Here is an 18,182-nt window from a genome sequence, read left to right as displayed (position 1 = left end):
AATGCCTTCATATAATATGTTTTGTATTTATTTAGGAATATATACAGTAATGTTACCATTAGACAAATACCTCATGGTTACACAAATGCTCATTTATGCCTCTGGTTATGGATTTTTCACTCAAGAATCTCAAAGCAACACCACCTACAGAAATCCCCCAGATGCCCTGAATTAAATTTTAGAAATAAATGCTTGCCCATTTATAGGGTGGTCCAGATCTAATTATGCAATTTTCATTACGCTATAACGTATTAAGTTTATTACATTGAAAATCACCCGGAAAAATCCAGGACCATCGAGAAGTGTGCGAACTGACGACATGAAGAATTGTCTTTGTGCCAAACTGGAATTGTCCCTGCATAAATCAAAGTCATCCAGACGATCAGGATCTACATAATTAGATCTGGACCACCCTGAATAATATATGAATTCTTATAAAGACCCTCTTTCATGAAAAAATGCTATGTTTTGCCTTCCCATGTTGTCATAAAAATAGTGTTGAATATGTACCAACTCTGAGGCAATGCGTCACTGTAGTCACTGTACTTAATTTACAAGTACGTTGACTTTACATTAGCAATATGTAACACTTTATTCATATTCATTTTTTTATTTTTTTTTTTACTGATGTGTTTTATTTCTACTTAAGTGCCAAACAAATTACTATAACTGTGTCAAACAATTCTAATATTATTCCACTTGATAATGGTCATTAATTAAGGGAATTATTAGAATCAAGAGTATAACAGATGTTAAATTGTTGTTAGGATTTTTTTCAAAAAGTTTGTGACTGTGCATATTTATCATTAAATCCTATAGTATGTTATAATCGTTATCTACTCATGTACATTGTGACGGACGGTTGGACCAGGCCCCTTTCCTGGCCAGGGCACCTTCATAATGGAAGGGGATCAGGGGAGCAGACATGCACAGGGAACTACCTTCTCCAAAGCGCTAGATGGCAGCCCCTCTGGGTTGCAACGAATCCTTAGGTTCCCACAGTGCCTACATGGGAGCTGGAGTTCAGCACTGTCTGGATGATTGATGATCCAGGCTGATTGCCACCATGAAGTGCTTTAGGAGCAATGGAGCCCTACTACATCGGGTTTCCACCACACCTGGGAGTACTTCTAGATCATGCTGATGGGCCACCCGAAGTGCACCTGGGTGCAGCATGAAAGAGACTGCCTCACTTCATTCAGGGAGTCACAGTTGGACAAGGAGGATGAAGCTTGTTGGAGCAGGACTGGAGGATGGAAAGATATGGTGACAGATGGAGAGAAAAACAGAAAGAAATAGCTGTGTGCTGTATTTAGATGTGTTTTACAACTGTGCTGGTTGGTGGGAAATGATTGGGAAGAGTTTCCCACAGCCAAATAAAGACTTGTGGTGTCCTGAAACTTGTGTCTGCATCTCTCTGTGTCGGGTTTGGAGAGCTGGTGTGCCCCCCGCAGGCCACAACATAAGGATTTTTACTCTTTTAAGTAACTTGTGTATTATATCAGTAGTGTTATATTTTTCATAGTACAGTCCACACATAAATGCAGACAGATTAAAAGATGCTTTAAACTGTGCTAGGCTTGGACATTAGAACTATTCGATTATTGTGCCTTGAAGCTTCTTTTCACAAGGCCTCCTTCAAAGTTGTACCTGACATAGCCCAGCTCTGTTTGTAATTAGTTCTAGCAGTTCTATTAGCAATAGCAGTCAATGACACATTTAAGAAAGCTGTAAAGTACAGATGAGGAGCTTCCAACCAACTTCCCCATTTATCAAGATAAAGCACAAAACAATCATAATCAAAATATGCTCTACTGAGATATTATTTATTTTTGATTTTGTTTCACAGTATGTATAAAAAAATAATCTGTGAACGAAATAAACACAAAAACTCAATGAGAAATCCTACAGTCAGGATAATTATAACAAGTTATTTTTATATACCGTGTTTAAACTCTTGTCATATTGTCCTGTACAGATACATTTGCTTTAATTAGATAGGCGGTGCTTTTTTGTAAATGAATATACTGTTATTTTTTCTTTGGCTTTCTAGTTTATATCATCCTCATTTTCATGTCACAGTTCATTGGTCTTATAGGATTAATAGGAAAGACACAAGCTGTTAGAGAAACAAAACATACTGCAAAACTCATTTAATTTGCCAAAACATATATTAGAATTATTGATAGAACAGAAGGTTACATAAAAAAAAACATATTTTTCATCAGCAGCTTTACATGAATGGAGCACATTTATCTTCAGCTTATATATATAAATAACATTTATAAGAAGTATAAATTTAGGGTGTTCCTAATTTTTACATAATCCTGTAGCTCCGTAAAACCATGCTTTGTTGCAGAATTAAGTAATATATTTAATTGTTTGCTACTATGCTGTACAACCTTTGTATGTTGGATGACATTTGTACTTCAAATATTATTATTATTTACTATACACCAGATTCATCATTCCAGAACTTTTGAAAAGTCTAAACACTACAAAAAACGTGTTTGCTTTATTGAATTTTTTTTAATGGAAAGTTGCAAATAGATTTTACTAGGGGCATGCAATATAAGATAACTAAAGTAATTAACCTAATTTAACGCATCTCCAAGTTATTTTAAGACAAATCATAACATAATATTCTCACACTCTATTAATCCAAATTTAGGGTCACAAGGGCTGGACATGATTCCAGCAGCATCATCATGCCCAAGGCAGAAGCCAGTTGATCACAGGGTCCTCTCACGCTGATCCTTACCCTCATATGGTGCTATGGTTACATGCATGACTTTGAGGATCAGGGAGGAAAACCTATGTGAACAGAGCTAGGATATTCAAACTCCACACAAAGCATAAACAAGGCTAAATCCGTGAGTCAGCAGTGTTAAACACTATTCTGCCTAAAACAAATTCAGTAAAGAATTAAACTGTCTTTTGTGCTAATAGAGAAATCGTATTAGTAATAATAAAATATTACTTGTGGTGTCTCATTCCTGAATAGTGTATGACAAATTGTGACTTGTGGCTTTGGGCTCGTCACCTTACCATCTGACCAACTAGCATATATTAGTAGACGGTATTGGGTTAATTGCATCAGTCTCTATAATTATGTAATAGCAGGTTTTATATATAACTAGCAGAATACCCGCGCTTCGCAGCGGAGAAGTAGTGTGTTAAAGAAGTTATGAAAAAGAAAAGGAAAAATTTTAAAAATAACGTAACATGATTGTGTTGCTGGCATATATCTATACTAATAAAAGGCAAAGCCCTCACTGACTGACTGACTCACTGACTCACTGACTCATCACTAATTCTCCAACTTCCCGTGTAGGTAGAAGGCTTAAATTTGGCAAGCTCATTCCTTACAGCTTCCTTACAAAAGTTGGGCAGATTTCATTTCGAAATTCTACGTGTAATGGTCATAACTGGAAGCTATTTTTCTGCATATACTGTAATGGAGTTGAGATCGAAAGCCGTGGGGGGCGGAGTTTCGTGTGACATCATCACGCCTCCCACGTAATCACGCAGTACATAGAAAACCAGGAAAAGCTCCAAAAACTGCTGAAGGAAACATACATTATATAATTAAGAAGGCAGCGAAACAATTAGAAGCGAGCGAGTGACATATAAAACTATATTCAGCAGCTCACGTGAACTGATGCAGTGTGCCTAACAAAAACTGAATTACACTGCTACGCTCAAATAGACAAACCACACGCCGTGGCACAATAGTAGAGGCTTCGCCGCTGGCGTCCAAGGTTCGATTCCCGAGAGGGGAGGCACTGAGTATGTACGTGTGCTTCCTGATTCATTTTAGCCTCGCATCCCCTTGGTTTGAGACGTATGAAAAAATATGCGGTTAACGCAGAAAGACTGATCACCAATTGAAGCTTTATGAATAATGGATACTTTATTCGCGATCAATGATTGTTTTGGTAAAGCCATACTCAGTGTATTCATTAGATGAACAATAAAAAAGTAAAAGCGAAATAGAACCTACTTATATCCAAATTCGAGCTATTGAGCCGTCGCCTGCCTGCCTGAATAAGTCACCTTTGCTTCGCCCTTACTTTTTTACCGTTTATTTAATCATGGCTAGTGAAAAATTATAAAATGTAAGGAGGATTACACTGAGTATGGCTTTACCAAAACAATTATTGATGGTGAATCGATTATTCATTAAGATTCAACTGGTGATCTGTTTTTCTTTGTTAACCTCATATTTTTTCATACTTCTTCTCAAACCAATTGGGTGTGAGGGTAAAATGAATCGGGAAACGCTGATCAATGTAATCGGTGTACCAGGAAATCATGCATTGACAGAAGTTCCCCTTTGCTTGGAATTGAAAGTGTGATTAAATGCATTATTTTTTAACGCATTACGGAGCACATGCATCGAAGCTTCTCAGCTGTGCTTGTGCTAAGAAAAGGAAACATTTTAAAAATAACGTAACATGATTGTCAATGTAACCTTTTGTAAGTAGTGCCTGGAGGATTCAGTGTGGAGAAACTCTACAGACAGCGTGTGGATTTTTCTGTGAGTATTTGGTAGCAGCGTCACAAACTCACTTCCGTATTACACTGCATTAGCTGCAGAGCTCAGCTCACAGCGAAATGAGGTGAATGGGAGGGGAGATGATGACGTGACTCCCCCACCCGCCTTAACTGTCAATCCCCCACAAACACAGTCTCTCGGAATTTGCATAAGCACAGCCTTTTACCTGCAATTTTAACTTAGTTACAAAGTGATCAAAACTCTCGTTTATATCCAGCGTCCTCTCATTAAACTTGTATCCCGCATTACCTGTGGGCATGACAAACGCCAGCGGCAGCGTGTCTATGAACTTAATTTAAACTTTAGGTTTACACCGTGCTTTGTTTCCGAAGTAGCAGCACTCGTGAATATGGTTGTATATGTAACTCGCTCGCTTATTATTGTTTCGCTGCCTTCTCAATTATATAATGCATGTTTTCTTCAGAGCTTTTTGGAGCTCTTCCTGGTTTTCTACGTACTGCGTTGACAGTCAGTTCACGTGATTGCGTGGGAGGCGTGATGATGTCACACGAAACTCCGCCCCCACGGCTTTCGAGCTCAACTCCATTACAGTATATGGAGAAATATACCTTCCAGTTATGACCATTACGCGTAGAATTTCGAAATTAAACCTGCCCAACTTTTGTAAGGAAGCTGTAAGGAATGAGCCTGCCAAATTTCAGCCTTCTACCCACATGGGAACTTGGAGAATTAGTGATGAGTCAGTGAGTCAGTCAGTCAGTGTGGGCTTTGCCTTTTATTAGTATAGATGCACTTCATAACTCTTTAGTTTTTATATGAAATGTAAACAAATACATTATAAGCTGAACAGAAAAAAAAATTATGTAATCTATAAAGATATAAAAAATAATGTTAAAATTCAGGCTATCCAATAAAATTATGTAATCCCTTTCTTTGCCAAAACACAATGGCAACATTTCATCCACATCATTTGTGTACTTTTATCTGAGAGTGTTATTTCAAGGATTCAATAATTTATTGTCATATGTATAAGTACAAGTAATATGTATATTGCAATGCTTTTGTGCATATGCCCTCACAGACTGAAAACACCAATAAGCACAAACACCTTTAAGTAACAAAGTGCAAGTGGTAAGTGAAAGTGACACAATATGATGTTCCAGTCAAGATTACTGATTGCTCATAAGTCTTATTGCAGTTGGTAGACACTGTTCATGAACCTGGTGGGCCACATCCAGATGCACTGAACTACAAGACAAACTAGGAGAGGGATGATAGAAGAAAGCAATCAGGGTACAGATGAAGCAAAAACTGGCCCTCACAAGAAAAATAGCAGGAGAAATGAATTGTAATAAGAGGACAGAGTACATGCTTTCGAGTGCTTTGGTGCCCTTGTGACATTGTTCAGCACCATCCTAAATCATCAAGGCTAACATGTCAAGAGTGAAACAATTCTGAAATTAGGAAAGTTAGCACTTTCTGTTCTAATGGTAAACTAGTGTAGACCTGATGACCCTGTGGTTAAGTTTGACTCAAGAGGCTCAAAATGCTAAATCCATTTATAATACAACAATGCTGACTTAAACAACACATTAATTATTCACTTCTGCTTCAGCATTTTCAGCTTTTGTGTAAAACATACATAAACTTTACCTCTTTCCCCGATAGACCCGACAGACCAGGACTTCCAGGTGACCCATTCTTCCCTCTTTTGCCACGCTCTCCCTTAAGAATGACAATAATAAAAATTAAAGCCACTTCAGATTGCTTTACCATTTCTATGGAATACTAACAAGAATTGTAACATAGTAAGTGGTAATTAAGTTTTTGCTGAAACACAGTTTATCATCTTAAAAGCAATTTCAAAACAAGAAACTACAATTTTGACCAGCAGCCATGTATTCATTTGTAACTCCCCAGATTACAAGGTGAATAATAGACTGTTTAAAATCACTATATAATTAATACTTAAGAGCATAAAATTATGATTTGATCTCAATGAAAAGGAAGCAATGAAAACATTTTCTTCTCTTACATTTTTATTTTATGAGTATACCATCACTTTTAAATTTAATCAAGGATGATGGACTACTGTTGATTCCTGCTTATTTTTAGTTTGTGAGTTGTGTGTTTAAGCTTTGCTTGTATTATTTAGAAGTCCCTGTTTTATTAGACATATCTCACAAATAGTAAACTTGCCATCAGAAGGACTTGTCATGTCTATGCCTATCATAGTCTATGTCAACTGCAGCTGGCACTATTGTAATTTCAAATAAACCCATGGTATATGTGCACTCTGAAAAGTTTCATCCACCTCATCATACAAGTGCTTCCCTGGAATTAGATCTGGTGATTGAGCAGGCAAAAATCATTAAAATGAATTCTCTATATTTGCTCAAACTAACTCTGTTATTATAGCATAGAAAGTTCTGCCAGTGCTTTTCAAAATCCATTGAAAGTTGACACCCACAAAGTACAGCATGTTTAAAGCTGCTGAAATGCTTTAGTTTTGCCCATTCTCCTCAGAAATTACACAATCTGTTACAACATATCAGTTTATCGATAAGTTAACTTAAGAACACATTATTGTCTACAGTATAGTGGAGAACAGTCCAGACCTATTAAGACTTCAGTGAATAGCTAAAAAATGTGTAAAAATATGTAGGAAATCAGCCAAATTGGAACATTACCCGGATTTATTTTTTTATCATAAAATCTATTATGGATACAGGCAGATTAGCAAACGTCGATTGAAATGTGACTTGTGTTGTTTTATTTTTTTTTGTTGTTGTTTTACTAATACAGGCATGTCCTGACTCATGCTGTGAGCTGCGTCGCTTGCTCACCTATCAGTAAGACTGTTTATGGCCATGAATTTGAAATCAAAGGACTCACTTTAATACGAGTCATTGCCAATAAAATAAAGAAGTGGTGGAGGTTTTTTTTAAAATCATCATGCTTATCAAGTTTTCTCTTTAATTATTGCAGTTTAATCATGTGATATATGGTAAGAAAATAATTGGTTCTTCCAGCTGTTGCAGACCTGTATACACCTAGTGTCATTAATAATGTCAGAAGGATCACCACTGACTCATCTTAGGCAGGTCCCCTGGTAAATGTTTTAGATTGATTAAAACTAAAAGGAGTAGACACTTAAATCGTGTCTTATTTATGCCCATAGCCATCGCAAACCAATCATTTAGTTTGTCCTCCTCTCTTATTTGTGTGTTCTTTCATATATGAAGGTGAGTGTGTGTGTATGTATCTGTACATGTATGTGTATGCATGTATATTACATACACACTTTACACATACACACATTCATTTGTACATCTCCTGTACAACTGCACTGTTCTACAACTGTTTACAATGTATGTTGTTTAAGTTATTTCTATATATTGTTGTATTCTGTTATAAGCAGCTCCAAAGCTACCAAACTAAATTCCTATGCCTTAAGTACTGCTGAATAAAAGTGATTTTGATCTGGCTCTGATCTACATGGACAGTCACAGTTGCCAAGTCAGCCTCTTTGCTTTTACCCTAATTGAGGACATGGAAACTTCCCATCATTTTCCTTTTGTTAGAGATCCTTATTTAAATACTAAAACACAGGAAGATACCTACAAAATTAATGCATGAAAATGCTTCCAGACAGAATTTAAATGCTTTTTTGTGTGAATTTCAACAAATTTCAGGAAGTGAAGCACAATTTATTTTATGATTTTTTTTACAAACTGATACACCAAATTTTGTTGCAGATTCAATTTTGTACAAATCCCTTCATGGACAACTACTGATATTTGATTTGATAAGAATGGCCATTTATTTCACCTCACATTAATTTTGGCCTTGTGCTACTTCAGACACCGTGTGCAATACAGCTGTATTTTTCAGATACATTTTTTTGTAATATTGAATTGTTAGCTTGCATTGTCTTTAACAAAATTGATTTTTCTACCCCAGTGCTCTGCTTTTTAATCAACAGGTGTACTAAGAACAGATCTGCTTTCAAAAATCATTCTGCTCCTGATCCTGATCTAGTTCACTCATGAATGTTAATCTACGACTTCTGGCTTCTACCTGCAGCACCTGACACTCCCCAGAGTGACTCCCCACACTCCATCTAACTTTCACCAGCTTCATTTTATTTATTTATTTAGAAGCCCCCCACCCCTGGCGCTTTCGGTGCCCAACCAGAATATTAGTAAAATCTGTAAATATACAAAAGAAAAATGATTATTTATTGGAGTCAAAGTCACAAAATTCTATAAATAAGTAAAAGAAAAATGTATTATTATTTAACAGAGTAAAAATCATGAAATGAGAATAAAATATTTACTCTTTTACCAACTGGAGTATTCCTGTTAAACGGAGGTCCACTATGCTTGATGAGTATTTATAAGAAACTAAATCAAAAATCCTGCGGTGGGTTGGCACCCTGCCCGGGATTGGTTCATGCCTTGTGCCCTGTGTTGGCTGGGATTGGCTCCAGCAGACCCCCGTGACCCTGTGTTCGGATTCAGTGGGTTGGAAAATGGATGGATGGATGGATAAATAAACAATCCATTTGTTTTCAAGTTCGATAAATTCTGAAAGGAATGATACAAAACATATATACTGTATGTAGGTTTTAAAATAAGCTCAGAAAAAGTGACATAAAAAGTCATATAAAATCGTTGCACTTTTAGGCTTAGGGTTTTATATATAGAGAGTAGATTTATTTATTTTATTGTATCTTTTTTGACACTATAACAGTTTGTTTTAAAATGTTGTCATGTATTGTTTCTTATCTTAGTAGTATATTTAACGTTTTCTGTGAATAAAATTATTGGCTGAATAAAGAATTATAATCAGGAGGACATATTTAAACATCATTACACTGCAACAGTCAGTACATTAAATTATTTCATTAGTGAAAAAGATAGACTGACAGTGCCTTGATTTAAATAAAATAAAGACGGGTACTGACTTTATGTCTTCAAGTCCTGAGGACAAAAAACCCAGAATGAAGGAGGAAAAATAAAGTAATGAATTAATTAAAAAGTGTTTAAGTAAAGATAAGCAATTTTGTCTGGGTTTCATACATGTATTACAGGCATGTGAAGTGTCCCGGTTTAACTTTTCTTTTTCATCATACCACAAATTCTGTTTGGCTATATATTCAAATATCTGTTTTGTTTGAAGGCTGCATCTGTGCACAATTCACCTCAAACTAAACAAACAAACAAAAAAAGATAGATAGATAGATAGATAGATAGATAGATAGATAGATAGAAAACACTAAAAGATATATATATATATATATATATATATAGATAGATAGATAGATAGATAGATAGATAGATAGATAGATAGATAGATAGATAGATAGATAGATACTTTATTAATCCCCAAGGGGAAATTCACATACTCCAGCAGCAGCATACTGATAAAAAAAAAAATAATTAATTAAAGAGTGATAAAAATACAGGTATAACAGACAGTAACTTTGTATAATGTTAAGATGTCAACATGTCAACTAATAGTGAAACGTAAAATGGTACGTAAAGTACAAGTAGCACTTAGAACTTTTAACCTACATTTGAGTATTTATATATTTTTAATATGCATATCTAAACTTTCATTTTTATAATTTGACGTGCCTCCTTTGGCTGACCAATTACTGTACTTTCCTTTACTGTCATTTATGTGTTGTAATTGTCATAGCCACCAGCAGATGGTGCATAAAATTTTATTATAATAATTAACATTATAATAGTAATACAAATAAACTTCTGATACTTTTGTGCTGTTTTTTAGACAGTAATGTTTTTAAATAACATACTATCTTGAATTCTGTGTGAGTATAAGTAGGTAAAACATTTAGCGTGTTAGTATATATAGACAGTGTAGGGTTTGTACAGGATTCCTAATATGTTTAATGATACGTGACAGTTGCTGAAGTGTCTCTTAGCTGGGTTTGTGTCAAAGTGAGTTCCACTTCATCATCAGGATTCATTTTCAGCACTGAAAACCTGTGTCACATTGAATCTTTGATGTGGATCATACAGTGTATCTTACATTTTTACAGTACACTAAACGTACCTATGAATTGCAGTCTCTTCCATTTAACTTATTGTTGTTGAATTTATTGACAAGGTATGCCCTGAACGGTGCTAGGACAGAGTTAATAATTTGGCCCCTAAAGAGTGACATTGTCATTCAAGCATTTCATAGCTTCAGCTAATTCTTAAGTAGCTGTAACAAGAAGATGTGTTTTGCCTTGTCTTTTTGTCTTTATTAGCTGGATGGAACCCACTCTGAATGGCAGGTATGTCATTATTAGAATACAATTAAGGGAGTACACTTTCTTCATAAAAAGTGAATTAATTGGAAAATAGCAAAAGAGACTTAAGAACTGAAAACTGTGGGAAAAATATTATCATTTCTTTTGAATGTAAATCTCACTACTACTCTTTTCTAACTACAAAAAAAGAAAGAAAAAAAAGACCAGCTAGTTAGACAATGAGATCAATTAGAAGTCAAAAGACTCGCTGATTGTGGAACTGGTTGGAACAGATGCTTGCACCCACAGGGGTCTCCAGGACTTATAATATTACTTTAATCATGTCAAAATCTGCGAACCGAGTATAATGAGCCACAACCTCCTAAACTAGGTGCAAAAAGTACAGTACATGTTCCTAAATATCACTAGTGAGCAAAAGCACAGTTATTGTTACAGTTTCATGGTTTTAAATCTTATTTAAATATAAAATGTAGAACAGAATTATGAATTAATATTATTTTCAGATTAAGCCAAAAGCACAACTCACAACTTTTGGTCCATTTTTGTTTTTAACACTTATACACTGGTATGTTTTTGGCTCATTTTCATTTTTAATTGATAAAGAAAGAAAAACATTTTTGGTCAGTTGAAAGTGAAGTAGAGTGTTTAAACTTTCTCTGGTGTGCAGTTTTAACTTAATGGCACTTTTCTAGATATTTAATCTAGACATATTAAATGTACATTTCTAGAGAAGCAGTTTTCTAAGTGACTATTTTCTTAGCATTTTGAAGATCTGGCTGTGATTCACATATAAAGTATAACAGTATATAATGCAATTTGTGCAAGTCATTAAAATAGTTAAAACAGTGCACAGAATCTAAACACCATCTATGAATTTTTAGCTTTTGATGTTCACCACGAAAAAATGGCATTTCAGATTAAAATAAAAAATATGTACATCAGTTACTCATAATAAAATTGTTTTTATCAAAAATAATTTAATGATGCTTAATGCACTAAATTAATATATCCTGAAACAACATGATATTTTTATATAAAATGAATTCAACTTTTTCATTGTCTGTTAAATTAATTATGTTATGTTAAATGAACATGACTCATGTCGATAAAGCATAATATTTTAACAATTGTTTTATAAACTTTTTTAAAAAATGCACCTCACCGAGTTACTTAGCTATAACCTTTTTAGGTTGTCAATAATACTTGTTCCAGTATCATTTTATAGTTCATGTTCATAGTTGTTCATAAGAAATAAACAGGTTTGCTTATACCAACACTAGTTTTATTTGGTAAAAACAATACTAACCAACAAAAATACAAAAGATTAGTATTCAAAAGCAGAAATGTACAACAGTTGCATGAGAACGCTGCTTCTTTGGCTGTGCTAGAATGCCATGACCAATGTATAACTAAATGTGTATTTTACAGTATAATATAATACTCTATTTATATTTATGTAACTGTATATATTATAGAATAAATGTTAAATACTGCGGTGGGTTGGCACCCTGCCCAGGATTGGTTCCTGCCTTGTGCCCTGTGTTGGCTGGGATTGGCTCCGGCAGACCCCCGTGACCCTATTTGGATTCAGCGGGTTAGACAGTGGATGGATGGATGTTAAATATTTGTAAAATATAAAGTGCGAAAACTGCTGCCTTCTTTCACAAAATATTTATAAATGTTTTTTTAAATTTTCAAAGGAGCAAATTTGGCAACTACATTGTATTGTATTTGGGTGTATTATTTATTTGCCTGTAGTAATAGTATTTAGCTGGCTATGATAATACTAATGAACAGCAATGCTGAAAGTTGTTGACCCATAATAAAAGTCAGAAGTTTTTTTTTTTTTTAAGTACATAAATGTACCTGTACTAAGCGAGTAAATCTGGACAACTTAATAGTACATTTACTGACATGCTACAGTAGTTAGTGAACATAGTGTGATATAACATTAAAAGAGAATACAAGGAAAAACTCAGAACGGAGTAACGTTAGTCGTGTGATTAATGAATATTTCTTGTGTGTGTGTTTTTTCTTTTTTTTCTTTAACTTTTATTTTACTAACCTTTCCCTCTTAACTGGTGACAGTAACTCAAACCCACAACCTGTTGCTTCTTTGAAAGGCAGATGACTTTACCGCCAAGTTATCCAACCTCCGCTGACGATAAATCCGCTTGGTGCATATTAATTTCCCTTGAGGACTAAATATAACTATATTGACTTCTACCCAAATGACTGAAATTTGTATATTGCACATCCCACAAGATTCAATAAATTAAACATGATGGAGTTATGTTAAAAAGTGGAACACAAACAATACATGTAATATAAAGTAAATCCATTTTTGTAAATGTAACAACTTGCCATTTCCCTTTTTTCAGTGTATACAGTAAATATGGCATTCTCAAAATGTAGCAGTGTAAGCCCCATCCATCTCAATATTTAGTATAATTGTTTTATTATGGCCTACACTTACAATACTTGCTGTAATTTGTGTTTTTGCTGAATTGCTTTGGTTGTGATTGACATTCCAGAGTATTTAAAAAAATCTTTTTTAAGTATGTTAGTATGTATTACATGTCCAAACCTCTGGACTTGGTCTGGCAGAAGTAACATCACGACAAACTGCTGTGGGGGACTTCATCCTGCTGCCATCACTGTACATGTACAGTGTATAATGCAGTAGGAAAAATGTAGGTATAGCTAATAATTTCATTAACAAAGCCATACTCTTTGAACCTGCATTTTACTGTTCCAATTTAGAGTTGCTAGATCAGCCTTGCCAGTTAAATTAACCTGCATGTCTTTGGAGATGTGGCAAGAAAACCAAAGTCCCTGGGAAAAACACATGTGTACACCAGAATATGCAGACTTCACATGGATAGTAATCATGTGAAGGATCTGTGAGGTATTAGTCCTATACTGCTGCACACTCTAGAAACCCACATCCTCACCTTCTCACGTCAATTCCCCTTTAACTAAAAATGATTCTTTTCATTGTATTAAATGTCTCTTAATACCTGAAAAGAGACTATAGAAAGAATATTTACCCTGTTCACGAAGTATGAAGTGAGGCGCTTAAATAAGTTTGGTTATACCATAAGCTACTGTTACAATTCAGCATACATGCCAATTATGTCTACTGCATTGTTTTTATGTCTTCCCTAATCGATTTAGTAGGTTGCTCATTAATCATGGCTTTCAATTTGGCCTTATGCTGTGTTTGGATTTAGTTTTTAAACACAGAACTTTAGTTTACTCGTGACATTAAAAGTACAACTTGATGTGTTCTTCAACTGTAAATTTGAAAGCTGTTTAACGATATTTCTTGCAAGGTAATTTAAGCAGTTAATTCTGAACTGTTTATTCAGCAAATATATTGAGTGTCATTTTTTTGTTAATTTTATTAAGCTTATAATAACATACAATAGGTAAAACAAAATTCATTGAACAATATAATCAGCACAACATTCTGCAAATGTAACATAGCACTTTGTGTTTTACACATGGGTTCCATATTTCAAGTCAAGTCATTTATTTATATAACACATTTAAAAGTGACCCAAAGTGCTTTCCAGTTAAAAAGAAATGAATAACAAATACTACATATATAGTAAAATATATAAATAAATTAACATAAATAACATACTAGAATCTAAAATATATAAGCAAAATAACCGGAAATGTGCATACAAAAAGTAAGGTAATAAAAATTAAAGTAAATGTAATACGATAAACAACAAATAAAGAAGAGGGTATTAGTAATTAAAATGAGATTAAAAGTAACATATTAGTGGACTTGGCAAAACTCCTAGAAGAACCTTAAACTGAAATGAAAGCAAAAGAAAAAAGGTGGGCCTTTAATTCAGATTTAAACTCATCAGTAGTAGGGCAGGATGGGAGAGTATTCCGAAGTCCTGTGGCAACAACATAGAAAGCCCGCTCGCCTTTGGTTTTGAGACATGAATGAGGAACTGACATGAGCTGTTGTGAGAATGACCTAAGAGACTTTGGGGGGTGGGGAGCTGAATACGGAAATGGCAAATTTGAAATGTATTGAGGGGCTAATCCATTTTGTGCTTTAAAAATGAATATAAAATTTTAAAATCAACTCTACATATCACAGGTAACCAATACAAATGAGCTAGAACAGGAGTGATATGCTATCTTTCATTTGTTCCAGTTAAACATCTAGCAGGTGCATTTTGAATCATTTGATGTCTAGAAAGTGAGGAACGGGGCAGCCCCATATACAGGGAATTACAGTAGTCAAGCCAAGAAGGTGATAAAAGCATGGATAACTGTTTCTAGGTCCTTAGGTGACAAAAATGGCTTTAATTTGGCTATAGTTGTAAGATTATAAAAGCTGCCCTTTACAACACAGTTGATCTTCTTATTAAAATTCAATGAAGTATCCAAAAACACACAGAGGTTTTTAACCTCATTATGCAAATTTATGTAAAGTGGATCAATTGTGCTGCTAAGGCTAGTGACAGAGATCGGGGTTCCAAATATAATTACTTCAGTTTTGATTTAATTTAGTTGAAGGAAGTTCTTTGCCATCCAGCGTTTAATGTCATCTAAGCAATTGAACAGGTTCTTCAGAGAGCAGGTGCTATCAGCTGTAACTGGTGGGTAAAACAGCATAACAATGATACAAAAAATAAATTTTTCGAAGATAGATCCAAGAGATAGCATGTATAGTGAGAATAAAAGAGGCACTAAAATTGAACCTAGGGGAATGCCACCTTTAATAGGAGGGGTTAGAATGAGGAAATGTTTCCTATTCTGACTGAGAATATTATTTAGGTAGGAGGTAAACCATTTTAACACTGGGCCATGCAAAACAACTTCCACTTCCAAGTGTTTTAAAAGAATTTTCTGGTCAATTGTGTCAAAAGCTGCACTAAGATCAAGCAGAACTAAAACTGCACAAGAGATAGAATTGATAGTGAGAGGAATGTCATTGTGTACTTTCAGCAGGACAGACTTTGTGCTATGCGGAGCTCCAAAGCCAGACTAGAATTCATCAGAGATGTCAAACTTGTTCAAGTAGGGAGAGATCTAGGAATATATTGGAAATAAAATGTATCTTGGAGATTGGCCTGTAGTTTTTACAGTCATTGGGGTCTAGGATAAGTTTCTTAAATAGAGGTTGCACGATTGCATGATTTTTAAAACTGGAAGGTATGACTATATTGATTAAAGCCAAAATAAGGGAGTATATTGTAATAAAAACTTCCTTGATCAATTCAGTGTAATATTGTGCTTTAGCTGTTTTGACAGAGCTTTGGTAAAGCTTTAAACAATCTCTTAAAATTTCATACAAGACTTGAAGTCTGTCTCTTTTCCACTTACGCTGTGCCCTTCTGCAATCTTGTCTATGAGCACAGGTGAAGTCATTCAGCCATGGTGGTGCCAACATTCTTTACCTTGAGAGCTAAACAATCCAGAGTGTTACAACAAGATGAGTTGAAAAGAGAGGCTTGTTTCTCAGCATCAATGCATGAGAGAGAGGTATCTGAGATATGAAGTGAGTGAGAATAAGTGCATTAGTAAAATGAGTGGCTGTGGTAGAATTTATTGATCGAACAGGGACATGGGCTTGGGACTGGGAGGAGGTGGGAAGGCAACAAGATAATGTTGATTCAAACACAACTATAAAATGATCAGAGGCACCAGAATCAATAACTTTGAGTTTAGAGAAAGGGAAATCAGACAATAACACACAATCTAGTGTATGGCCCTTTTGATGTGTTGGCTCCAACTCTGATTGGATAAGATTAAAATAACCCATAAGGCATACAAAACTTATTCACTATAGGTTTTGATGGACGACAAAAATGGTAAAATCCCCCACAATCAACAGTCTCTCAGAGCGAGAAGCCATAAATGATAGAAGATCAGAAAACTGTTGTTTTTAGGTGGTCTGTACACCAAGATACAAAGGCCAGGGGTAGTGACATTAATTATCATGAGTGGCACCTTAAAAGACAAGTAAACACTGATAGGCAAAATGTAAATTTAAGATAGCTTTTAAAAATGGTGGCTAAGCCACCTCCATGACGAGTAGTCCTAAGAAAATTTAAGATGCTGCAACAGGGAGGAGAGAGATCACCATTTGAAAGAATGATGTGGATACAAGTGGCCAGTAAATTGGTAATGAATTTTGAAGATTGGAATTCAAAGTAAAGTATACAGAAGAGGTTTGAGCAACATTTTCTTTCAGGTGTCAGAATCTGGAGAAAAGAAGGACAAAACTCATCTGGGTCGAGTTGGGGAGAGACAAAAATTGTGCTGAGAGTTGTATGGATCACAGGAAAGAAAACCTGTGGAAAGGTACTTTGTGCTAATGAATAGCATTCATTTGAGCCCAAGACTGTCTCTAGTGTAGCTGTGTCTGAGCTCTGCTCTGTTACTCCTTTTACAGTACACTGTATATACTATATATATATATATATATATATATATATATTATATAAAAATCTTGGTTCGAGACGTGATCATCTAGGAGAGACACTTTGAAGTCTTGCACGTCACGCCCTACATACAACCAATTTCTCAGAGAAAATTTAACATCCCACGAGACAAGGAAGTGAGACAAAAGGACAGCTGTTGTGCAGGCTTTTAAATGATCAACGCACAGTGCGACATGCAGATCACATAGCTCGGTAGCAGCTCGGCAGAGACGCAAAGTAGCTAGCGTGAAGCTCACCCCTGTTGGTGGGGGTTGTGGGGTGGGCAAGCGAAGCGAGTAGGGGGGCACAGCCCCCAAGTTTATATATATACAGTATATATATATATATATATATTGTCACGCACGAGCGATTAGGAGGCTGCGGACTGATTCGAGAACACCTGGGAAAACATTTGCCGCCAGGGAATGGCGGGGTATTAACTTTCTCCCTCTGCTTCCTTGTAGAAAAAGAGACCTTCCAGCACCATAGGCCTGGTTTGACCACTGTGCGGTACTTCCGCCCTTCCTCCGCCATCTTGCCCTGACGTCATCCTTCCCATCCTCCCTTGCGGTCCTTCCCAGCTGTCCTTCACTTCCGGCTCCACCCCTATAAAATGGCCGCGACGCCAGGAGACGGCGTCGCGTTATGAACTGTTTAGTTTATACTTTTGACCCTTTTCTTTTGGAAAATTTCTGTGTACAATATACGGGGCCGGAAAACCCCAACCCTTATTGCTGTCTCCTCGGTCCTTTTACAACTGGCGTAGTCGGCAGGATACAGAGATCCCGAGATGACGGAGGGACAGGACCTCAACACTGTGCTGCAATCAATGAACGTCCAGCTCCAGGCGCTGCAGCAGGCGCAAGCCACCACCACCCGGGAGCTGGAGGCCACGAAGGCCAGGTTGGTAGAAGCCCAA

At 35.7% G+C, this 18,182-nt stretch overlaps 1 protein-coding gene across 1 annotated transcript in view; it reads right to left on the bottom strand.

Moving 5' to 3' along the window:
* LOC120534099 (collagen alpha-1(VII) chain-like) overlaps nucleotides 1–18,182 on the bottom strand; it is a 171,292-nt gene that overhangs the window by 111,548 nt on the left and 41,562 nt on the right. The window contains exon 11 of the mRNA XM_039761371.1: nucleotides 6,173–6,244. Coding sequence (XP_039617305.1) covers nucleotides 6,173–6,244 — 72 coding nt within the window. The remainder of the gene's footprint in view (nucleotides 1–6,172; nucleotides 6,245–18,182) is intronic.

The sequence above is a fragment of the Polypterus senegalus genome, chromosome 8 (assembly GCF_016835505.1).
Source record: "Polypterus senegalus isolate Bchr_013 chromosome 8, ASM1683550v1, whole genome shotgun sequence".
In the NCBI taxonomy this organism is placed as follows: domain Eukaryota; kingdom Metazoa; phylum Chordata; class Cladistia; order Polypteriformes; family Polypteridae; genus Polypterus; species Polypterus senegalus.
This window is presented reverse-complemented; position numbering and strand designations above follow the sequence as displayed.